At 32.4% G+C, this 26322-nt stretch overlaps 1 protein-coding gene across 1 annotated transcript; it reads left to right on the forward strand.

Moving 5' to 3' along the window:
- Positions 1-12279: 12279 nt before the first annotated feature.
- On the forward strand, positions 12280-19062 carry LOC112277473 (MACPF domain-containing protein CAD1). The gene is made up of 9 exons (XM_024509853.3): positions 12280-13764; positions 14918-15156; positions 15489-15687; positions 16127-16204; positions 16435-16618; positions 17038-17204; positions 17490-17792; positions 17969-18145; positions 18497-19062. The coding sequence occupies exons 1-9, from the start codon at positions 13174-13176 to the stop codon at positions 18695-18697; spliced, it is 2139 nt and encodes a 712-aa protein (XP_024365621.1). The 5' UTR covers positions 12280-13173; the 3' UTR covers positions 18698-19062.
- The last annotated feature ends 7260 nt before the right edge of the window (positions 19063-26322 follow it).

Here is a 26322-nt window from a genome sequence, read left to right on the forward strand (position 1 = left end):
AAAAATACATTTACATGTTCTTCAAGCAAGTCACAATTTTCTAGCAATAGAACAATTTGGATATAATAAGACTTTAAAGCTTATATCTAGAGATTTTTGATGGCTGCAAATGTAGAAGGCGGTAAAGGAATTTGTCTAATCATATGACATTTTTTTAAGATCAAAAACTCCTCGTCATTGATCCTATGGACTTTTTCAACCATTTCTTATATCCAAACAACCATGGTCTTTCATTTCTATGGATTTTATTACAAATCTTTCAAATTCAAGTTTATATTATTCTATATTTATAATTATAGATTGCTTCACTAAAATGGCATATTTTATACAATCTATAAAATCTATTTTAAGTGAAGAAATAATTAAGCTTTTTATTAATAATATCTATTGTTATTATAGATTATAAAAAGATATTATATTTGATAAATAAACTCAATTTGTATCAAGATGTTAGAAGATCCTATTCAATATTTTAAGGATAGATATAAAATTCTCTTTAGTTTTTTATCTTCAAATTGATGGGCAAACGGAACGAGTGAATCAAATTTTAGAGTAGTATTTGAAGTGTACTATCAATTATCATTAAGATGATTAGACAAATATTTTTTCATTAGCAAAATTTGCATACAATAATTCAGTACATTCTTCTACTCAATAAACACCTTTCTTTGCCAATTATGGTTATTATCTATGACTTGATACTTTTGAATTTTTAAATGTTGATAATCATGTGGTGGAAGTTTTAGCAAATAATTTATCAAAGTTACATGTAACAATGAAGACACAATTAAAAGAAGCTCAAAAATAATAAAAGATCAATACACATGCCTATTGCAAGGAGCAACCACAATTCAATATGAGTTACAAGGTATGGTTATTTCATCGCAATATCAAAATTACTTGTCTTTGTGATAATTTAGACTATCGTAGATTGGGACCTTTTCTTATTTGTGAACAAATCAATCTTGTTGCTTATCAATTATATCTAGTGGTATCTATGAAGATCCACTTTATATTTTATGTGTCACTTTTTGAGCCATGTAGGACATTGAATATCTCGAAAAGAAGACAAATGCCACATCTTCTTATAAAAGTAAATAATAATCATGAATTTGAGGTGGAAGAAGTCTTAGATTTAAGGCAACACCAAAAAAGGTTGAAATATCTTGTTCATTGGTATGGATATGATATTAGTGAACGTACATGGAAGCCAGCAAAAAATCTTGTAAATGCAGTAAAAAAAGTTGGAGCTTTTCATCAATGACATCCATCAAAACCAAGATGAAAAATAGCAAATCTTTGCTATAAAAGAAATAAGATCAAAGAAAATAACACTCTACTTTCTGTTCTTCTTTATAACTTTTGTGTAGTTAAAGAAATGGAGAATCAACAACTAGTAGATTCAATTCATGAGCTTTTATTTGCAGACTTACTGGATGAGACATTGTGATTGTCACAACCTTCAAGATGACAAAATCAAAATGAAGATCCTCAAGAATGACATGTTCTTCCTCAAATACATGGCAAGATATAATGTGTTTGATATTACAATTTTAGAAGAGACTCTCAATATTTGGTGATTTTATTAGAGATAGAAATAATTTCTTATAATGTTCCGAATGTTTTATTTGAAGGAAGTTACGAAGGCCTCAACAATGATCAAATAATAGGTTGGTTTTCTTGCCTTGATATGGGATACTATTGATGGGTGAGAGGACCTATCAACCATCTTTGAAGAGAATAAAGATTGGAATATGGAGCAAATACAATTCGCCGCATCTTAGATTTCTTCAACATATGAAGACCACTTTTCATAGAATCCGTCCTTAGAAAGGAGGATAATGTCACAAACATACATAAGTATTTTAATAAATATCTATATGATTAGGTAGGAATAAATAAAAGTAGATAAAAATAGATTAATTTATAAAACTTTTTATAGAAGCTTCTTAAAAGATTTATAGATGATACTTGACTTTACATGTGTTTGTAGTTGATTGGTAGGTTAGAAACTTAGTCAACAAGTTAATTACATATTGATAGCTTACAAAACAAGTTAATTACATGTAGATAGCTTGTTCTACAAGCTAACTACGTTGAGTACATATAAAAAACTTGCCTTGCAAGTTAAGATATGGGTCTTGCAAAGTCAACATGTTTTGGAGATCCTATAGGACATCGCCACATAGCTCCTAGTTAAGAGTATATATAGAAGTAAGAATGAAGCCTTCTTCACTCTTATCAATATTTTTTTAGTCTTTAGTCTTGTTTCAAGATTTTTTAGTCTTCTTATTTTTGGCAATAGCCATTCTAATTCAATATTATATCACCTTTTGAGTGACTTTTTAGTTTTCTTAAGTGATAAAAGAGTGTATTGAGGATTTTCTTTCTTTGAGATTCATATCTTTGATACTAGACCAAAAGTGTATAAAATAACATGCAAGCAAGTTCATTGTAATCTCTTTATTATAATTTTATTTTTGATAATTAAAACACAACTTTAAAGTTTTTTATATATTCTACATAGTAAATTTTCTTCCTATATTATTTAAACATAATAAAATTAATTTATTTCTAACTACTATAACTATCAAAAGTAATTTTAACCACTTTATTAATTAAATACGTATATGGCTAACTTCTTTGCATTTTCACATTCTTTTTATCTTTCAATAACCTTATTTATACATGGTTTTATAATTTATTTTTCTATACCAAATTTTATTTCTTTTTCTTCTTCTATTTTTTTTTTTTCTATAAGATTTTTTTATTTTATTAATTATAATTTCTAAAGTTAGTAAATATCTTTTTTGAAGAAGCTTTGAAGAAATTTCTTTGATGTAGATTAGTTTTTTAGACTATTATAGATATGTCATTTATCTATTGATACTTATTATATAGGTTTTTTATTTTTATAAAGTTATATCAAAAGCATCTAATAACTTGACACTTGAATCAAAGACATTGCAGTTTTTAGCAAGCTTCTACAAGATCTTAATTGTAGCTAGTATATGTAGAGACTAGACTAAGACCATCTCCAATCTTGTTTAGACATTTCTTGTGTTGAAAGCTTGTTTCAAGATTTTCTAGTCTCTTTATACTTAGCAATATCCATTTTAGTTCTTTTTTATCTTGTAGCTACTTATTTGTTTCTAACTTTCTTTCTTCTTTAATAACACATAGATATATTGTCATTTAATTTTTTTCATATTTATCTTTTTAAAAATGTATAAAAGAATCAAAAAATAAAATATTAATATATTTTATTATTTATTATTTTAACAAATATTTTAATTAAAAAATAAATATTTAAATAGTTTATGATTAGATTTAATTAAATCAATTATAAAATTTAAAATAATCATAAATATGTATAACAAAATTATATTAAAATTATTCAATAAAAAAATAATCATGTAATTTTATAATATAATTTAAAAATATTAATGCAATATTTAATATTTTATTTTAAATTTAGAATTATAAAATAAAAATATATTTTTATAAATAATTTTTAATTGTTTATCATTTATATAACATTTAATGGTTAATTTTAAATTTTAAATTTTAAATCAAATCTAAATTATGAGCTTTTATCCACTTATTATTTAATTTTATGCTTAATATCACATATATTTATTGAATGAAACTCCATTTAATATTTATCTTAAAAATGTGAATCTTACTTTATATTATTATAAATTTAATGCAAGTCTTATAATATATTTCAATCCTACAATTATATACAATTGGTATCTAACATGCATAATAATCTTTGAATTTAATCTATTATTTTATTTTAAAAAATTCAATAACTATTAACCAAAAGCCTAAGTAATCAAAATTCTACCAAATTCTAAGTAAGCCTTAATTCTATCTAATTTAGATTTTAATTAATATAAATAAATAATAATTTCTATTTTAATATTCTTAAAATATCTTACTTCTAATAAGTTCTAAGTAATTGTAATCTTAGGTCTTATCTTTTAAAAATTCTAATTAGTCGTAAAAAAATCTTAATTTTGGCAAACTATGAAATAAATCTAATTAATCTTTTTTTAATCTTTGATATATTCTAAATAATAATACTGGATCTAATTTTTAATTTAATCCTATATTTAGTAGATTTTTATTTTTAAACATAAATCTAACTTTATAATATTAATTAAATTCTATGAGTAATCTAAAATAATGTTTTATCATGTAAATTCTTATTTAACTTAAATCACAAAAAAATTATCACTTAAAATATTATTTATTTTAATTAATTTTACCACTTATTATACTTAACCTAGATATTTAACATGCATTGATATTTGAATTATTATACTTAATCAAATTATTTTTGCATCCAATTTTTTATCTTAAAAAATCATCAATAATGTAAAGTATGTCTAAATCCACCTATAAGTATTCAACACATTAAAGTAAGGATATATATTTCTTAAATATTATTTTTTTTATCTTGTAAATACATCAAGCACTATTCTATTTTTTCCAAATATATATTATATTAGTTATTATATTTAATAGTTTAATCTATTTTTCTAAAAATATACTTATTTTACCATCCATTCATATAATATTTTATAATTGTATGATTTATAAACAAAACTATTAGATTCAATAATAGGTAGTAGTAATATTTTCTTATTTAGAATACGATTGCTATAAATTTTTATTTTTTAAAATGGAACAATTTATTAATGTTTAGTTTAATGATTTATTTGCAAGAGTTTTATGATCAATTGATTTATACTTTTGTATATTCAACACAAGATACTATCTATTATAACCAATGAGTCATTGAAATATCTGTGGAATAAAAAATTCTACATAAAGACCTTAAGACATTAAAGATCCTTAAAATTGTCTTCTAATCCTTAAAAATATCTTGGCATTGTTTTGTCTATTCAAACTCAATTGCTTTCATTTTTAAAATATGAAATAAGAATATGTTTTGTAGCATAATCTTTCTAGAATCTTTGTACCATTCAATATATTCAAACAATAGTATGTATTTCTTTACCATTTGTGGATTTTAAAAAATTAGCTATTACATATATTTATTTGCAAATGATTTTAAAAAATATAACATATTCTAGTAAAACTCTTTTTTGTATTGCCAAGTAAATATCATATAGATTTAAGAAAAATTTAGCTTTCTTTCACTACCAAACTAGTCTTTACAAGTATTGCACAATCTAGTTTTGAGAAATGGTTGCTAAAATCATTAATGAACAATGTGATTGATTTTTAAAAATACTTAAAAATTAGAATAGGACATGACTGGTTGGAAAATAATCCAAAAGACACGATTCTGTAAATAAAAGCTTCCAAGGTGTGGTAAACACTATTTTCTAATAAACTTTAACAACAGTAAAAGAAAAAAATGGTTATAACTCAAGTTATCATCTTTAAGAGTTCAAGGAAGAGGATGAAAGGTTTACGGAAATACCATCCTAATTCCACTCTCCACCCTGTAATAAGCCAAACCGTTTCTATTTATAGTGTCAATGGATGAGTGGATGAATATCATCCATGTAAAACCAGGATGGATGCCAAGGTTGACTTTGGGAACGTGGAGATGTATTAAGAAGGAGCAGTTTGATATGCTATAAAAATCGAGGCCCAAGTCCACGTGCCAAATCACACCCCAACATGTGGACTTTTGTGACACCCAATTTGTCAAAAAAGTGGGGTGGGGTAATGGCATCTGGAATCAGATCCTTTTAATCAGATCCTAACTTTGGTAAAGTTGAATCCCCACTCTACCTCCCCTTATTGGATGGCTGACCCATTCATTCATTTATTTATTTATTCCTTATTTTCTTCCTTTCCTTCCCTTACTGAGTGAGCCAGAAGCACATTATTTTGGTGTTGTACCGAAAGATTCAATATGCGCCCCATATAACTCTCTGTCTCTTTCTCTAAGCTTGCTTGCATGCCATGTTATTCTCAACATTCCAACACTGTTCCCAATCTTAGGGCTTAAGTGGACTATTGTTGCTCTCGCACCAAAATTGAGACAAGTATTCGTGCCCCAGTTGTTTCAATAAAGAAAAAAAACAAAATATCATAAATAAGAATACATTGCTGCTAATTTGGTGGTGTTCCACTGGTTTAGTTTTTTGTACAAGTATTATATATATATATATATATATATATATATTTATTTATTTATTTATTTATTTATTTATTTATTTATTTCTGGAAACCTATGCCATTGGGTATGGCAAAACTATTTACAAATTAGTAAATTGGAGATCTTTGTGCAAGTTATGCAGGGTTCTCTGCTTGTTAACAATTTCTTTGATTTTGGCCAATGAGAAGGTTTCCTTGTTTTGTACCTAAACTTCCTCATTGTATATTATATTTAAAATTTTATCTCTGTCAAAGTCTTTATTATATTTCATGTATTAATTTTTTTTATTTACTTATTTTTAATCCTTACATGCTTCCTTAATCAAGCTAAAAATAGTACAAAAATCAAGTTTAAAGATATTATAAAAGATCTAGAATGTCAATAAGGACCAATAAGTTTTTAGTAATATAAATAAAAGTATAAGATTATAATTTTCCTTCATATTTAGTAGAAAAAATTAAATACTATAGTAAAGATTTCAATCTTATGCAAAGTAAACAACACCTTGTTGTTATACTTAATATTATAGAAGAGATTCATTTACTTTATTTGATAGTAAATCTTTTAAGAAGTTAGAGGTTTGATACATTTAATAATATAGACAACTATAGAGAATAATCCATGCATTAATATTATTATATTCAAAGAAAAAAATAATGTATATATATATATATATATATATATATATAATATTGATTATAAAAATATATAATGGAATGGTTGATAATTAGGAAGATATATTATATTACAAAAAATTATGCTTGATGCAATATGTTTGAGTAAACAATGCTTGATTGAATCAACTCAATATACAAAATTGACAAGTAGAATTAATTAGGCAAAATAAATTAATATGTAATTAGGAAAAATATCAAAAAATAGATAGAATTTTTATTAGTGTATTAAATATAAATAGAAATTAAAGTTTTTAACTAAAAATTTATAATTCAAAATATATTAGTAGATAAATTAATGTATTATTAGAATATCATAATAGTCTTAAAAAAGAAAAAGTGTCCTATTGTCATTTAATTTCAAAGTATAATTTTATTGCTAATTTAGGAATAGAAGAATAGAAAACTTGGAATTATATTAGAATTAAATTAAAAAAATATTGTCCTTGTGAAATAACTATAATTATAAATATTAACTATAATACAAAAAATATTATGTCTCTTAACTTTAAAATATAATTTTATATAAAGTTATCACAAATTTTAAATTATAACTATAAGATTAAATATATTAATTAAATATATTAATTTCTTAATTTTAAGTAAATTAAAGTAGTGTGGGATATGACATAAACAAATAATTACTTAAAATACCAAAATATGCTAGTTGAAGATAGATAAAAATCTTTTTATTCCAAACACCAGCTTGTAATTAAGTTGTTATGTTTTAGAGCATTAATAAGCTCTAAACGTATAGAAGACACACTCTAATAGAAGCCTAGTAGAAAGAAAAAAAATAAGGTAGAGAAATAGTAACATTTAGTTTTATTAATTAACATTGGCAACTATATTTCTATTCAAACTATTATATTTCAAGGTATTGTATTTTGTGTATTTTTTACAACTCTAGTTATATTACAATAGAATTTGATGTTGGCCATTACTCTTATAAAAGATATACTATGAACAACAAAATTAAGAAAGCGAAACCAAATTCTTTTTAAGACTACCATGTTTTTAAATCTATATATTTACTTTCAATGACATCATCAAGTAGGATTCATATATTACTATGCAAACTTTTTTGAGAGTTGGACCTAAAGAAGAATAAATAAAAATTGACCAAGAAGCAATTGTCTAAAAGTCTATATTTCTAGTAAATGCAACAAATTCATGTATCCAAAAAATTTACTAATAAATGGGTGGAATCAAAAACTATATATATATATATATATATATATATATACATAATAAAAAATTATAAAATAAGGCTATCAAAACATTTACTATGCATCTGCTGAATTTAAACTGTAAATTTATTTTATAATATCCTTAGGAAAATATATTAGAAAAGTCAAGTAACAAGGATATTACGAAATTTCTCATCAAACTCAAAAACAAACATAAATTGATTAAATTAAACATGTATCATTTCTTCTTTTTTTTTTTTTTTTTTTTATTATTATTATTATTATTGCACACCCTATAAAACTAGAGTCAGCTATATGCCATTCTAGTGAGTATATGAGATTTATCTATTAATGCCAATTAAGTATATAATACCAACTCATTGTAAGAAATTAAAAAATATGACTCAAATTTTTAAAAAACACTAAGATTTTGACTACCAAAATTTGAATTTTTACTAATGATAGAAATATAAATAAAATAAATTCAATTAAATAGAATTAAAATTATACTATTTGGAGCAAAAAATATTATCTAAAAAATATCATTTGAGGTCAAAAATTATATTTTAAGGTTCTTTAAAAGTAAAAAAAAAAAAAAAAAAAAAAAAATACTTGAATAAAGTTTAAAATTAATCGGATTAGATCTTATCAATTCCATCATTTATTATTATTATTATTTAAAATAAAATTAAAAAATAATTAATTTTAATAAATAACTTTCTTATAATTTAATGTTTATATAATTTGATCCAACTTCATTCAAATTTTGCAAAACATGTATTTTCAAATATTAACTAAGAAGAAAAATAAAAATAGTCAAGTGCAATCTAATAAAAAATTGAGTTTTTTAAAATTAAACAAACTCAATTATAATTTTCAAAAATCTCTATCATAAGAAACACTTAGAAATATTTGTAATATACAAAAAAAAAAAAAAAAAAAAAAAAGATGATTCATGTCAAGTTTGAAATATTTTATAAAATAAATTAGTTACTATTTTGTATAGAATCATAAAATAAAATAAAGTAAAATAAATGAAAGAGTATAAATAAAATAAAATAAAAAGAAAGATAAAGAAGGATAATTCTCACCCAACAAGACCATTGTATCTTATACAAGGAACCAAACCACTTTCATCAACATAAAACAATCAAGATATGCAATTTGAAAAAAACATATATTTAAATTTTATTGGCCAACTTAAAAGATGTGGAGAATATTATTGCAAACGCAGGTATAAGGAATCTACGACTTAAAGCCAAAAAATATAATTTGCAATTTGCAACTTTAACAAAGATGATGTGTTTTACTGTAGGAAAATGAAACACTAATTTAAAATATTTTGGCAATCACACATGTAAGAAAGTGTTTTTACAATGTGTTAATTATTTTTAAAGAATCCATGTATAAAATTTGTACACCTACATGAATAGCTTCAATAAATGAAAACTATTAGAATTTATTATTATACTATTTCAACAGTAGTGTCTTAATAATAAAACATACCAAATGCTATAAATTCTACAAGAAATTCACAATTTTTTTTTTTTTTTTTTTTTTTTTTTTTGCTTTGATTCTTACTATCTTAATTCAATAGAAAGCTTTAGGCATTTAATTACATCTACCTTGTCTGTTACACATATTCTTAGGATTTCGACTAAAGAATTAAAAAGAATTTCTTCTCCAATTCATCTACAATATTTACAATATAAAAGAATTTTGTCTTCAAAATTTATTAAACCAAATACATTTTAAGAAACTCATTTATAAAAAAGCATTTTCTATCTTGTGGAATGTTTAATAATTTCTTTTTGCTAAACACACGATTTTTTCCTTCACTTTATTTATTTTTAAGTAGATCAATTATTTATTTCAGTATTTATTTATTTATTATTTATTCTAACATGAAGATATTGTTTTTCTAAGACTTACTTGAATGTTGATACTTGACCTATTTGGATATTAATTTTGGACTCATTAAATTGAGTCATCTTTACTAGTCAAGTTGACTTTGTTGGTTGGCTTGACTAGACAAAATTGGATTTTTTTTTCAACTTCACTTTATTAGGTGGGAAATTCCATTCACATTAGCCATTGTGTCTTGTCTACTTTGTATCATCTAGTTATTGGTGTTTAAAACAACAGATATTTAAAATATCATCAGATTTATTTACTTATCATTATGCATTTAAGTAGGAATATTTGCAAGAAATTGAAAGAAGTGTGGTGTTTTCTTCTTTCAAAAATCATATGAGTTATTTGGTGACATTTTGTCCATTTTAACCTGCCACACTAGCAAAAGCAATTTCCTATACTAAAAATTAATAATATTATATATATTTTTATTCCTTGTTATTGTTTATATGTATGCATATATATATATATATATATATATATAATTGTGATATTATTTAATTTTGGTTAATCTTTTTTGTCTTCTCATTTCTTTTCAATCCTCTAGCAGTATGTTTTCTTATTTAATATTGTAACAATTCAAATTTAAAACATACTTTCATTAAATAGTTAAACACTATGAGTCTTTCAATATTTTAATAAATGGTATTATTTCATATGTTGATTGGATGGCTTGATTCTCAGTTTTTTCTTATGGCTCTTCATACAATTGGATGTGTGTAAACACTTTTTGTCATTATTAATGATTTCTGATACATTTTTTGGATATGCATTGTTTTTGTTGTTTGGTAGTGCATTATTACTATGAAAATACTGTTTTTTCTATTATTTCTTTAAATATAAAATTTTTAATTTAACTTTCTGTATGTACATAGAAAAATGGTACTCATCAAATATGTTGCTGCTAATTTTTATCTATATAAGAATTTTAAATATTTGAAATTAAGGCCGAAAGAGTTTTTTGAAAGTATTTTTGAGCTTATGCAAATCTTTCTGTTTATGTTTACATTATTACTAAGAAAATACTGTAGATTATTCTTGTTGTTTTTTTTTTCTTTGATATAATATGAAAGACAAAAAAAAAAATCTATAAAACATTCTATACTACTGGCTTAAAAAGATTATTTTGTTAAATTTTGATCATTTTTTTATTTAATTTTTGTTAAATATTACTAAGATTTTGTAATTTGATATCAAATACATTCATTGATTTTATTATATATATATATATATATATATATAGTTTTGTTTTTTTCTTTTCTGAAACTATGTTTTTATTTTTATTTTAATATTATAAATTTCTATCAAACATTGTATAATCATCAAATTTTAATAATTTATTTTAATTTTTAATGTTCTTAGTGTGAGTATACCAAAAAGTCAATCATTAATATGTAATGTATCAAATTTAGTTTCTGACAATAATATGGGCAAATCTTTTACCATCATGTGTAAAATAAAGAAGACTATTGATTATGTATAAAATATATTATACTTCAATAAGTTTAAATTACACAATACAAAATTTCAATTTTTTGTTCTCTCACTAGAATGTTTTAAAAAAAAAAAAAGGGATGGAATTTGTACCTCACAAAGTACAAACAAATAGCTTAAGCAATGGGTATGCAGGGCCAAGATGATAAAAAAACGTGTTGCAGTAAGTTGGAGACATTGAAACAAAGAAGGGGGGGTTTGTAATTTGAAACATCAAGAGATACTATTAATGGAACGAAATGGACCATTTTATTATTTGTGAGGTGTATCTGTAAGTCGTGATGATAATGGTGATGATAGTGACGGAGAGATGAATGAATAAATGAATGGAAGATGGATGATTTAAAGAGATATGAATGGTGGGCGAATGATGGATGGATGGATGGATAAATAATTGGATAGATGATGGATTGATGAATGGATGGATGGATGGATGGATGGATGGATAAATAATTGGATAGATGATGGATTGATGAATGGATGGATGGAATGATGTAGAAGCAGAGAGAGAGAGAGAAGCAGCGGGGCACATGCCAATGGAAATGTAAAATTGAAAAGGGAAAAAGGGGCCTGGGGCAATATGGGCAATATTATGTCGATGATGGTTATGCTTTGGAGTAGTAGTAGTAGAAGAAGAAGTAGAAGTAATAGAAGTAGTAGTCCCTTGCCCTCGTGGAACCAACCAACCAACCCAACCTGGCGGAAAAGAAAAGAAAAGAAAGAAAATAAAGAAAGAAAACAACGCGCTCCCACTCACTCACTCACTCACTCACTGACTCACTCTCTCCTCGCTCCTTCTTTCTCTCTATCTCCACCCCCCTTTTTTCTCCTGTTCTTCACGACGTTGCGCACTTGTTCCTTCATTCCCCGCCTTGCTCCCCCCCCCTTCCCCGTCTCCTTCCTCCTCTTCCTCCTCCTACTCTTACTCTCCTCCTTGTCTTTCTCTCTACCCTCTCTCTCCCCCCTTCCCCTTCCCGTCCGTTTCTCTCTCCGTTGCTGCCTCCCGGTGTCTTGTCATTCTGTGTTTCCGCGTCCTTTGATTGATGAGGTTGTTGTGTATGCGTCGGAATTGACCGCTTCGCCCCGCTCTTTTCTCCCTCTCACTATACCTCCCCTCCCCCTCCCCTCCCCTCGACTTTGAGAGTCTGTGTTACCTTTCCTTCCCGTCATCACCGTGTCATCTGTCGGTACCATCACCCTGCGTCTCCCTCCACTTGCTGCATTTCTTTCAATCACTCCCTCCCCTGCCCTGGTTTCTCCTCCTCCTCCTCCCACCATGGATGCCCTGCCTCTCCACCCTTCCTTCATCTTTCTTCTTCTTCCCTGCTGCTAGTCTGTCTGGCCTCGTCACGCTTACCTACTTCTCCAGCACCGAAACCAGGGTTTACTTATTTGAACTGTCTGTATATCCTTCCCTCCTCCCTCCCTCCTCCTCCTTTCCCTTCCCCGCTTCAAATTCGGGGTAGCGCGACCTTAGATTGCTTCCCAGATTTAACACTGTCCGGCTAATCGTTTTGTTTCTCTCTGTTTTTCTTAACCCTTTCCTTCTCCTTCTATTCTCTTATCATCAAGTGGCGATGTACTAGGACTGTGTTGCAGTTGGACCACCGACCTCCTCTTTCAGGTTTTACATGGGAAGTGCTAGTACATGGCAGTTTGATGTCCTCCCAGCACACTTTGAAGCTGACACTGCCTTGTATACTTAGGTGAACAGCGCAGATACGATAAAACAGTGGATGGTTGTCTCCTTACAACTATGGAAGCTCGGAGGTATGAGTTAGATACTCATTCCATGTCGGCTCCTGGGGTCTATGCTGCCTACAAATCAGGACGAGATTCTTCACGCGGATCGGGCAGAATCGAGGAGCATGTGGATCCTGAACCAGCAGCTTATCCAAGGAGGCAGCGTGCAACCCGTGGAGGGTTTGAAAGTCCTGCCAAACGCGCAAACGGTCCCACTCAACAAGCAGATAGTCTTAAAACCATTTACCCGGGCTCTGATGATACAGCAGTACAAAGTAAGAGTGAAATGTTCTCACAGCCAACCCCGCAATCCGATTCCACTCCAGTCCCGGCTCGCAGTACACCCTCCAAGAGGTCACAATACGCATGGAAGGTTGCGGTGGATGCTGCCAATGCACTAGGTAGGGGTTTCGACGTCACCTCAGATATCCGTCTTGGATTTGCGAAGGGGTCCTCTGGATCCCGTTTGGTTGAAATTGATGAAACGAACACACAGGACATCGTCGCGCCTGGGAATGTTGTGATTCCCAATGTATCCGTTGACATCAGTTGTCACAAAGGTGAAAAAACTCACTATGCATCGGAGGTCTTGCCATTCGCCCAGGTACTCCTCCTCAACTCTTCGACAGACCTTTGCTTGAGATTCGTGGTAGATATAGGTTGATATCATTGGCAGGCCGTGTTACAGAGCTGCAGATTTAGCGACAAGAAGCATTAGGTAGTCTTGTCTTGAGTAGCTGGCTATCGAATCTACTCCAGCAGCTCGGAGCAGGGCAAAGTTGATCGTAGAATCTTGTCCTTGATGAAGAGCTCTTCGTTGATGCTAACTTAACCTTGCCATCCGCCTCGAGATACTTATTTTTTGAGAAGTAAGTCGAGAGAGTATTGTTGAGGATTATAGTTTGCCCTCTCCAGCAACTCAATTTGCGGTAGTTAGCAAGCCAGGAGCGCATCACGACATTCCCACACACACACCCCCTCGCTTGCAAGGTTGGCGGCTGTCTCGTGCGTTTTATGACTTGCAGAGCTGCCCGGAAGGACTTAAAGTTCATTGGATGCTACCTAGTTGGGATGGAAGTTCCAGCTCGTCTGACTCTAATTCAATTAGTCATCTTTATGCTGAGCATATCCGATGCATGTACGGAGATTTTAATTGTCCAGTATTTGGTTGAACAGACTTGATCATTCTTTACTGCGAATATCTTTGTACTCTAAATATAGTGCTAGCTACGAAATAAAATTTTCAGTGACGGTGGTAATTCTGATTTTAGGCTTCAAAACGTGCTGCTCTGTAGTTAGGTTCCGAAAGGGCTATGTTTGCGGCTTGATCCTGTTCTCAACCACATCACCTAATCTCATTGAGCCACTCATATGATCTAAATTAAATTCTCCCGAATTTCATTTCGGCGTTTGCGTGGGGTGCCCGTTCTCTTCCCCCTTGAGAAATGAGCCTCTGCTATTGGTGTGTTGCCTAGATGACAGAAAAATCAGTTGTTCAATCGAAATATTGTTCCTGGTTGCAGCCTTTTGGACTTCGTGTCGATTACACTTTTAATTGTGCGTAGGCAGGGCAAAACCTGATTGAGTACAGTTAGTAGCGAGAGCGATGAATATTTGACAGCTAGGATCTGGCAAGGGCTACCAATGATTGCATATATATATATATATATATATATATATTGTAGACTGTTTAGTATGAGACAGTTGATAATGATAATAGGGTCTGTACCAATGCTGAGAGCCACCTTTGTGTGCAGATGTGCAGTCGTTTCAACCAAGCTGCTGCCATTGATGGAAAGATGCCGTTGGGTCTTTTCAACAGTATGTTCAACTTCAATGGTCCATGGCAAGCAGATCAAAATGCCACTAAAGCTCTGGCAATGGATGGGTGGTTCGTCAAACTCTATAGTTTGCAGCTGACAAGGTCCCCTTTGACTTTACGAGATGAAATTAGGAAAGCAATTCCATCTTCGTGGGAGCCGAAGGCATTAGCCAGGTTAGTCATGCTATCTTTTTCGCGAGGTGTACCCACTAGGGCTTCTCATTCTCAGATTGTTTCGGGTACATAAAGCATCATGGATGTCTCCTCGCTCCCAAATTGATTGATTTTTCTTTGCCTCTAAGCAAGGCATTTTTGGTGACAGTTTGAGCATTTTCGTTTAGCCCTATTTGTGTTCTTACGCTTCCTTGATGAAGTATTAATCTTGTCGATGGTGGTGAGTCACATGTGAATAAAGAGTGTCGTAGCTATTCTTTTACTTTTGGGGATGATTACCGCTTGAAGATTACTTGAAGAGCTAAAATCTTATTTTTCGCACTGTTCCTCAGCTTTATAGAGAAATATGGGACACACGTCATTATAAGTCTTCAAGTTGGAGGGAAGGACGTGATTTATGTTAAACAGCATCAAAATTCACCCACTTCTAGTACCGACGTCCAGAAACTTATGGAGAGCACGGCTGAGAAGAGATTTACTGGTCAATCAAATGGCCACAACACTCAGAGAGAGAGACTTGGCAAGGATAAGGTTCGCATTGGGCAATTTCAATTGAAGGATATGAAATTCTTTTCACTTTCTTTTTTGTGAAACTTTTCTTGAAAATCAACTGTAACTCATAGGTCAGTACATAGATGAGTAGTGCTTGAACTGATATTGGGCTACAACCGGTGGGTTTTCTTTTGAGCATATTGTGGTGTCATTTTTTTCATTTGTGTTTTGGTCTCCAAACCGTCTTCTTTATAGACGGCTTTTCTTGCTCTGCAAACTCACGCAGTATGTATTAAGCACCATAAAGGCTTTTACTTGCTCGAAATTTACCTTTGCGCTAACCCAATATTAGACTATGATTCTGGTAGGTGTAAAAGTTGGTCCAGACTAACATTCAAAATCTCTAGTTCAGTCTAATTAGTAGTGGCCATGAGCGACCTTTGGATTAGTGACATGCTGTGTGCTTTATTGAGTGCAGGTAATGGATTCATTTTCTCCAATCAGCACGGCAGCTCGATTGAATATACCGACACCGTCTACATCACAATCTAAGGAGGTAAGTTTCGATTTTCCTGTACCTTTCATGGACAATTGCACGTACCACGCACAGCCATTGTGAATAGGAAGAAAACTGGTTATCAAAACTTGCACAGTGTCCTTCCTCCCGTAACGGAGAGGTTTCTGGGGATAATTGGTAAATTGTAGACCTACCATATATCAAGCTCGCGTGCATAGGGTCAAGTATTGAATTTCAACAATTGAAGAAATTGGTTGATTTTCTTGCAGGGTGTAGAGATCATCTTTAGACGCAGAGGAGGGGATAACATGGTGGATTCGCATCAGGGATGGCTCGCAACAGTTTCAGAAACCCCCGATGTCATTGCCATGACATTTGTGCCGATATCTTCATTGATAAGCGGTATACCTGGCAATGGTTATTTAAGTCACGCTGTCAACTTATATATGAGATGTACGACATTCTCTTTCTCTCTCCTTGGCTTAAAAGTAAAGATTAAAAGTAAAATTAAAGATAATAAGTAAAATTAAAGGTTTGGCTCCTGCTTTGTAGTTGCAACGTCGAAATAGTTGAAATCCGTTCTCCTTACCGCAGCTTAGAGTCATGGACATTGTAGATATTTGAAGTAGTTGTTTTTCTTCTTTCACAACATGCCAGTGCAGGAGTTTTGATTGTTACTACTCGTGTCCTTTGAGGATATTTCATCTTTGAGTTGAATTGAAATGTTGCAACTAGTTCTTTGCTGCCTCTGGAATCGTCTGATGTGGAATTTACACAAGGTAATGATTTGAAAGGATGAATGAATCAAGTAATGGACACTGGATCCAGGATTTTCTTTGTCGATTGTGTTAATTAGCTTGATGTTCATGCAGATAAGCCTCCTATTGAAGAGCTACAAAATTTCTTGGAGTTTCAGCTGCCAACTCAATGGTCACCTTCTTTAGCTGAGCTGGCACTTGGACCTAGGAGAAAAGAACCTGTTTGTCCAGCGATGCAGTTCAGCTTGATGGGTCCCAAATTGTACGTGAGCACGAATCAGGTTAGTAAAGGGTAGAATATGACTTTCTACGCTCATGAATTGGAATCCGGACTCAACCTTTGTTGTTTCATTTCACAAGTTGTAAGTAATGCTGGAATTTTCGTCTGGTCGCCGCACCACTTGCGATTCAGTACTGTCTACTACTGAGAAGATTACTTTTTTTTGTGCGGACATTCATGTCATCATCAACATCTTTGTGGGGTTGTATCACTCAAATCCAAACCAGTAAAGTTATGACCATGCTCTCGTATGTAGCCTTATAGTTTTTCGTATGATTCGGTGCAGGTTTCGGTGGGGAGAAGACCAGTAACGGGTCTCCGTCTCTTCTTGGAAGGTGTAAAATGTAACAGACTTGCAATTCATTTGCAGCATCTAACAACACTTCCTCGGATATTGCAACCCCATTGGGATACCCATGTTTCAATAGGAAAGCCCATTTGGAAAGCACCCGAAGAGCAGGATACGCGATGGTTTGAACCAGTGCAGTGGAAAGGCTTCAGCCACGTCAGCACTGCTCCCATTGAATTCAACGAATCGTGGGTTGGAGAAGCAAATGATGCTCACATTGTGACTGGGGCGCAATTACAGGTATTTCCAACTAATCCTGTATTTCTTGTAGTCTTAACATTTCAGAAAACTTAGTTGTTTTGGTGTAGGTATTTGACTTTTGATTTTGTGTGCTTGCCAGTAATCGCTATGCGTATGAAACAGGAATCTGATAATGAGATTTACTGATATTTTGTTCATTATGCATTGTCGACTAGGTGTGGGACTTTGGGATCAAGAACGTTCTTTTCTTGAGGCTTTTATTTTCACGTGTTCCAAAGTGCTCCATTCGACGCTCTGTATGGGATAATACTCCTGCCATCTCCCAGAAATCAGGCTTGTTTTCACAGTTGGGTTTTTCTGGGAAGCAACAGACACAGCAACAGCAAATTCCAGTATGACTTCTTATCTCTTAAGCCATCTCATTTCTCAGTTTTGCCCTAGGGTGCCCTCTGCAATGAAGTATTTTCTATTACTAATAACCTGTTATATCTTCCTTTGTGACGGTTAACAGGGATCAATATTTTTATTTAAGCTATGATAACATTATATATATGGAACCGGTGATTGTCGCGTCCAGACTGTGATCACACAGTTTTATCACAGATATTTTTATCTTATGTAGTATCTCAAGCATCCTTGTACGGGTTGGGTTAGTAAAAAGGGGTTCTGGCATTAGCTTGTTTGAAGTTTTGACTTACATTTTCGTTTTTGTTTTCCCTACTCCTCCTCTCCTTGGTTTACAGCCTCCATTCAACCCCAATTCAGCTGTCTGCAACAAGACGCCGAAGGCACAACCGTTGAAGCTGCTGAAGTTTGTGGATATCACAGAGATGAAAAAGGGGCCGCAAGATATGCCTGGGCACTGGCTTGTGACTGGAGCAAAGATGGATGTGGATGGTGGCAAAATCTCGTTGCGGGTCAAGTACTCGCTCTTACACTATTAGAGGGGATTGGGTTTGGATGCGGACTTGTGCCATGTTTAAGAGGTTAGAGGTATGCTTAAGTTTGTGTCAACTCGATTCGTAGGGTCTGGCATCATACTACTGCCTCAGCAGTGCTTGGGTTGTGCATCTTTTTGTCTGATATAAGGCAACAGCTTCTTTTTCATGCTGGAGTATTCTGGGCAAGAGTACGAGCAAGGCGCCTTCGATAACAGTTGACGGGGGTGGGGGAGGGACTTGTTTCTTATTCTTCTTAACACTGTTTCTGTGATTTCACATTAATAGGAGAGGTGGTTTTAGTGGATTAAGGTACGACGGTATTTGTAAAGATTTATTATTCATTACAGGCTTGGCAACAGTTAGTCTCATACTCACCTGACCCCAGACTGCTACTGATTGCACAACCAGGCCTTTGATCAATAAGTCAGCGAGTGTCTCTGGTAGTTAGGTTTTATTCCCTGCATTAATACATCGCATGGAATAGGAGTGGGTTTTGAGTTGGTTGATTAAAACTTCGCATGAGGGGGTCGCTCTCTGCAAAAGAACAGCTTGAAATGTGATACGGAGGTGCAGAATTAGGACACAAGGGACTATCACCAGTCCTGAAACCTGCACGTTATCGAGGTCTGTAACACCCAATTAATATCCCTATCTTACACTTTACAATGTGTAATAAGTATTTAAGCTTCTTTATTATAACTTGTTAAATAAGTGCAACCTGATTATAATTAGTTAACATTGCTTTTCTGTATATATGTATATACATTTATATATACACGTACATAAATAATAGGACAGGAGCTGTGTGTACAGCAAAAGGTCAATGACAAAATGTTCAAATGTATGAAGTCATCAAATTGATGCAATGTTATGTAATGTATCTAAGTGTTCGAGTAATGTGCGGATGAATCTCTTCAAGAAAATGTTCATGCACCAGATCTTTCTTCCAAAGATGCATAACAAACATAAGTGAGAAAAGACATGGAAACTTCAATATGAAATGGACTTCATATCATCTTTGTACAAGAACCAAACGATTGTGTCTTCTCAGCAATGGAGTTATATTTGTGAAATCATTAAATGTAGCTGGTGCTCTCCATAATATTTATTTATACACAAGAGGGTTTCTAAATAGAGAGAGACTATAGTAAATACCATAGCTACAGTATTTAGAGTCTAGTGGAGAAGTATTGTTTATCCTCTCTCCTTTTCTCTTCTTATATACGAGACACAACTAGATCAATAGAATTTTATGTGTGAAGCTCTCTCTCTTTAGAAACCCTCTTGTGTGTATGACTTATTACAACTCTTGTGTGTGTGTATTACTTACTATTACTCTTGTGTCTTTCTAAACATTCTCAACACGTTATCAGCACGGCTCTCTTCTATACACTATCACAATTTTTTTTGCTCTAGTCTTGATTCATCAAACCTATTGCTACTCTTTTTTAGTGTCTGCCTTATGATCTTACTGCTCTTCTTGCTGGCCCCTCGCACATTAGCTGCTTGTTTAGAGCACTTGTTCCACTCTCTGCCCTGTTTGCTTAAAATACTTGCTAAGAATATTGGATTCAGCCCAGCTTCACCCCAGCTTGCTCCCTGCTATGCCTCGCGCCTGCTGCCGAACAATAGCCAAATCCACTGCTCCCACTGCTGCCATTGCCACCTTGTTGCTGCTGATGCTGACGCTGCTGCTGCCACCCACCCTGCCGCCATTGCTATTGCTGCCTATCGCTGCCACCCTGCCACCTTACTACTATCGCCCGCCACTGCTTGTTGCTACCGTCTTACTGTTGTTCTGCTGTCTTAATCTACAATCTCTTCTATATAAAAAAAAAAAAAAAAAAAAAAAAATTGAAATTCAAGTTTATCATTCTATTTGACTTTATATTTTAAGGTACATTTTACTCAACTTTTCTACTTGATTTTTTATTTTCTTTACAGATTTATTTATAATGAATGCTTCAACATCTTCAACTGCTTTTACTATGGTTCCAACTATTACCAATGCATCCCAATATTTTCAAGCTCTTTTATTTCCACTATTGATTGTGGATGGAAACAATTATCTATTATGGACAAAAATGGCAAAAGTAAATTTATTTGCAGAACAACTCTTGGATGCCATTATATTTAAAGAATCTCTTATAATAAGTATTTCTATTCCTCCTACTATTTGTTGGAAAGCACTTCTTCTCCTTCGTCGTCATCTTATAGCTGCATTACAACATCAATATTTGGAAATGGAAGATCGTACAAAACTTTGAAAGAATCTTAAATCCAGGTTTGTTCATCAAAAGACCATTTTCCTTCCATGCGCACATCATAATTGGACACATTTAAGTGTCTTGGATTTTCCAAATTTAAATGCTTTCAATAGTAAAATATATAGTATTGTCTCACAATTACGATTATGTGGACAAAGCATCTCTGAAGAAGAAATGATTGAAAAAACTCTCTATATTTCCTCATGTATCTGTTGTGCTTGCACAACAATATAAAAATATGAAATTTCAGAGTCATTCTAATCTCATATCCTATCTACTTCTTGCAGAGAAGCAAAATGAGCTACTCTTACGCAATGCGGAAGCTTGTCCTATTGAAACTACAGTTCCTAAATCTCATGCACTTAATATTTCAAAATCTAAGAAAAAATTATATAAACATGAGAAACGTGCTTATATGTATCAAGGTAGTCATAGTTATGATCATTTCTACCCATATGGAAAGAATAAACATTCTACTATTAATTATAGTAGAAAACAAAAATCAGAGATGCGTTCTTGCCATAAGTGTGGAATGATTGGACATTTAGCACATGCATTCCATACTTTAGAATATTTTATTAATATGTTCCAAGAAAATAAAAAACTACCAGCTAAGGCTCGTGAAGTTCATACCATGGATGCATCGATGGATTCAATTGGTTTTGATGATTGTAGAATAGACAAATAAACTTTGTGGTAACTTACTAGTTGGTTATTGATAACCTTGAAAATTAGACTGATGGTTAGGCAATTTAGTTGGTAACAATAGGTTGTTAGTAGAATAAATGGTTAAGAATTCAAAGGGTCATAACCTTTGGAATTTGCTAGCCGACAGTCCATCTTTTGGTAGGATAAAGAGGTTGAGGAAAGGGAGATCGACGCCAGACTGTGATAGTCATAAGCCAAGGCAAGCTTGGTGCTACCTCTTTTTTTTTCTTTGTTGTTGAGGAGTAATGGATAGTTTCTGAATACTGAGAAGTTAGTTTGGAGTGCCAGACTGTGATAGTCGTAAGCCGAGATATTGAATTCTGTGTGATGAATTGAGAAACTGAATACAATAAGTAAATTAGAGATCAGTATTTGAATATATATAAACCACAAAGAGAGTAAGTGCGAGATGAACGGATAAGAAAATGGAAGTATTATTGAATTGATAGTCATAGAATGGATTATGTGTTGAATTAAGATGGAAGTAGTAAGCCTTGGTGTTTTGTAGTTTGATAATTGATTTCAGATAGCTCGAATATAGTCAATTGTGACACTAACAGACCCAATTTATATAACCAGTCTTTCCCCGTGTTTGAACCCACGTCTATTAGTTCAATTACTTTAGTATATTGAAGCTTGAACACAACGAGAACAACATTTTGGCGCCGTTGCCAGGGAAATGATAACAATATGAAATGTTAGAAATTTATTGTATGGGAGATGGAATTATATGTTGAATAAAAACATGAAAAGAACCACTTTTAGGGTTACAAATATGTGAGTTATAATTCAAGGCAGTATTGATTTTGTAAAGAAAAATGAAAGATTATGAGTGCTAATCATAAAAGAGAGGATTATCAAAGAATTAATCGACAAGCAAAAGAAAGACAAGAGTGATTACGCATAAGAAATCTTCTACGAGAACGAAAAAAAGGAATTGTAGGTCTAAGCAAAATCAAACGAAGAAAAATTCAAATTCAAATAGCAAAGAGACTAGTGATAACACTAATGGCCGTGGGAGTACTAGAAGTACTAATTGCAGTACAAATGGGAGCAGTAGGAGACTGAACTACAAGTGTGGCACCATTACCTACTTTTAGTGGTTGGCCGGGCTGTAATCTCGATCACTATATATCTCAATTCTTGACAACTTGCGTGGCTAATAATGGTAGAATTGAAGATATTTGGTTGAGATGGTTGCTAGCAACTTTCAATGATACAGCTTTTGAATGGTATATTCAACAACCAGTGGGTAGATTTCCCAATTGAGAGGCCTTGAAGAACACCTTTCTAATCCATTTTAGACCAATTGGATTTGAAGATTGGCTTTGAGAAAGTTTTATGAATAGCAAGATGTTTACTAGGGAATCAATAGAGTCCTATTATGGCCAGATCGCAGATATACTTTATAAATAGTCAAATAATCAAATGTCAGATGCGTTTATATTGACGATATTAATTAACGATTTGCATCCACCAGAATTAAAAATGTTTGTAAAAGAAGCTCGACCAGCTACGATAAAGGTATCGTTGGTATGAACAAAGGTATGAGAAGAATGTCATTATGACCAATTGTTAATAGTGGGGGCCATGATGATTCCAAGTTCAAGAAGCCAACAAATACAACTAGAAAATGTGTCGATGGGTAATTGTTGTTCTTGTTGCATTCAAGCTTCAATATATCAAAGCAATTGAATTAATAGAGGTAGGTTCAAATATGGGGAAAGACTGGTTGTATGAATTGGATTTGTTAGTGTTACAATTGACTCTACTTGAGCTATCTGAAATCAATTATCAAACTAGAAAACACAAAGGCTTACTACTTCTATCTTGATTCAAGACATAATCCATTCTACAACTATCAATTCAACAATACTTCTCTCAATCACAATTTTTCATAAGTAAAATAATAAAAGCAAAGAAAACAAAGAAGTAGTACCAAGCTTACTGTCACGGCCATAATCATGTAAGTTAATAATTACATATAGAAATAGGTAGAAGTAAGTAAAAGTAGATAAAAGTAAGTTAATTCTATAATATTTAATATAGAAGCTTCCTAGAAACTTCCTAGACGCTGCTTTGACTTCATAGGTGTCTTTAATTGACTTTTTGGATTAGAAACGTGGTCAACAAGTTGGCCATGTGCCACACATGTTGTTAGCTTGAAGATCAAGCTAACTATGTGGCCCACACGTAGAAAAACTTGCCTTGTAAGTCAAGGCATGTGTCCTACAAAGTCAACACATATTGGAGGTCCTATAGAACGTCGCCACGTAGCCCCTAGTTAGATAGTATATATAGAGACAAGAGTGAAGGCTTCTTCACTCTTGTCAACTCCTTTCTTGCTTCTAGTCCAGGTTCAAGAGTCTTTAGTTTCTTGTCTTGTGGCAATAGCCATTCCAATTTCCTTTTAATATACCTACTTGTTTATATTTTGACTTATTATATTGAGATAGCCTTTTGGTGTATATTTTCCCTCATCGAGTCTTTGTCCTTGACAGATTGACAAGAGTACACTTATAATATCAGAGCTTTATTTTTTCTTGAGTAAGAGTGGATTACCCCTTTCTCTTAACAAGACATAAGCGTATTAGAAGTTTGCGGATTACCCACTTCTAAACTGATATTGTTCTTAGTATCTTCTTTGTTATCAAGTCTTTCTTTTCTTTTGTCTTGAGCAATATCAAACAAAGTTTTCTTCTTAGTGTTATTATGGCAGAGCTTGTTGAAATGAAGAGTGCAATGGCACAAATGCAAGAGCAAATGAGGGAGTTAATGCTTGCGATGCATCAACTCAATTCACCAACACAAGAAAGAACAAGAATAGCAAAAAGTGGAGATATAGAGATGATCGGAGCTGCTTCAACATCTACAACAAATCACGTTCCTTCTCCAATTGTACAACACCCTATAAGCACTAGAGAACCAAGAATTACCTTACCTGACAAATTTGATGGTACGAGATCAAAGTTTCGAGGGTTCATCAATCAAGTACAATTGGCAATTGAACTTCAACTGCAAAGCTATCCAACTCCAGGATCACAAGTCAGGTTTATTGGCACTCTACTTTCTGGTTCTGCATTATCGTGGTTTTCATCTTTTCTTGAACAACAAAATCCAATATTGGACAATTTGGAAGCTTTTTTGGCGGAGTTTCGATCTATGTATGGTGAACACGATGCAACTCGTGTTGCAACAAATAAGATCCGAATTTTGCGACAAGAAAATCGCTCAGTGACAGTATATGCTTCACAATTTCGAGAACTTACAATTGACATCATGTGGGATGATGCTGCACTCATCAGTCAATTTCTTTATGGATTGCAATACGAAGTAAAGAAATTGATGCTCAACTTACCTGATCCTCAAACTTTGAGTCAAGCAATCGATTTTGCGGTAAAATGTGATAATCGACTTTTCGAATTTCGATCCGAGAATCATTCACGGGAACCTCAACGTTATTACTCAATGGCAACATCAACATCTTTGCCAAACGTACATTCGGAAGTAGAAGACATGCAAATTGACGCGGTACGTTTTAAACCCCTAACTGAGCAAGAAAAGATTCGTCGTCGTCAAGAAGGATTATGTTTATATTGCGGAGAACCTAAGCACACTGCTCAACATTGTCCAAAGAAACGACGGAACTATAAAATGAGGGGTACGACGGTCAAAGAAGACAACATGTCGGAAAACGGATTCGTCCAGCTACAATAGGGACCGTGCAGCTGGAACCTTGTACAATTCCTAATGAAGGTCCTATCCTCTCCTCAGAACCTTCTCCTTGTTTTATAATAGACTTATATTTAGGACCTAAGAATTACAAAGCCTCTCCTTTATTAGATTCGGGAGCCTCAGCATGTTTTTTAGATGAACAATTTGTTAAAAGTCGTAAAATACCCTTTGTACAGAAACCTAAACCAGTACATGTAGAAGTCATAGATGGTCGTCCCTTGTCTTCTGGAGATGTCACTCATGAAACTCATCCTATAAAAGTAACAATAGACGGTCATGATAGCTACATAGCTTTTAACATAATTAAATCCCCGTCCAATCCAGTTATTTTAGGTTTATCTTGGCTAGAAAAATATAACCCTCGAATAGATTGGAATTCGCATAAACTTGACTTTTCCCAAAGCGTTATTAATAGTTCTACCAACCAAGTAAAAAATTATAAGTCTAGTATAGTAAAACCTGTACTGATAGGTGCAAAAGCATTTATACACGCAGCAAAAGAAGGATCAACTTTTGCTATTTATGCTGCACCTATTTCTGAAAACGTAAAGACTTCAATTGGCATTCCAAGTCAATATCAGGAGTATCAAGAAGTTTTTGAGAAAAAGAATGCAGATATTCTTCCTGAGCATCGCCCATATGATTGTTCAATCGACCTCAAGGAAGGAACTCAGCCACCATTTGGACCAATTTACAATTTATCGTAAGATGAGATGGCTGAACTCAAGACATATATTGACGAGAATTTAGCGAAGAATTTCATACGCCATTCAAAATCTCCAGCAGGAGCTCCAATTCTATTCGTAAAGAAAAAAGACGGATCTTTACGAATGTGTGTTGATTATCGAGGACTCAACAAGATCACAATCAAGAACATGTATCCATTACCTTTGATATCAGGACTCCTTGACCAGTTGA

This window comes from Physcomitrium patens, chromosome 2 (genome assembly GCF_059467195.1).
Source record: "Physcomitrium patens ecotype Gransden chromosome 2, ASM5946719v1, whole genome shotgun sequence".
Lineage (NCBI taxonomy): Eukaryota > Viridiplantae > Streptophyta > Bryopsida > Funariales > Funariaceae > Physcomitrium > Physcomitrium patens.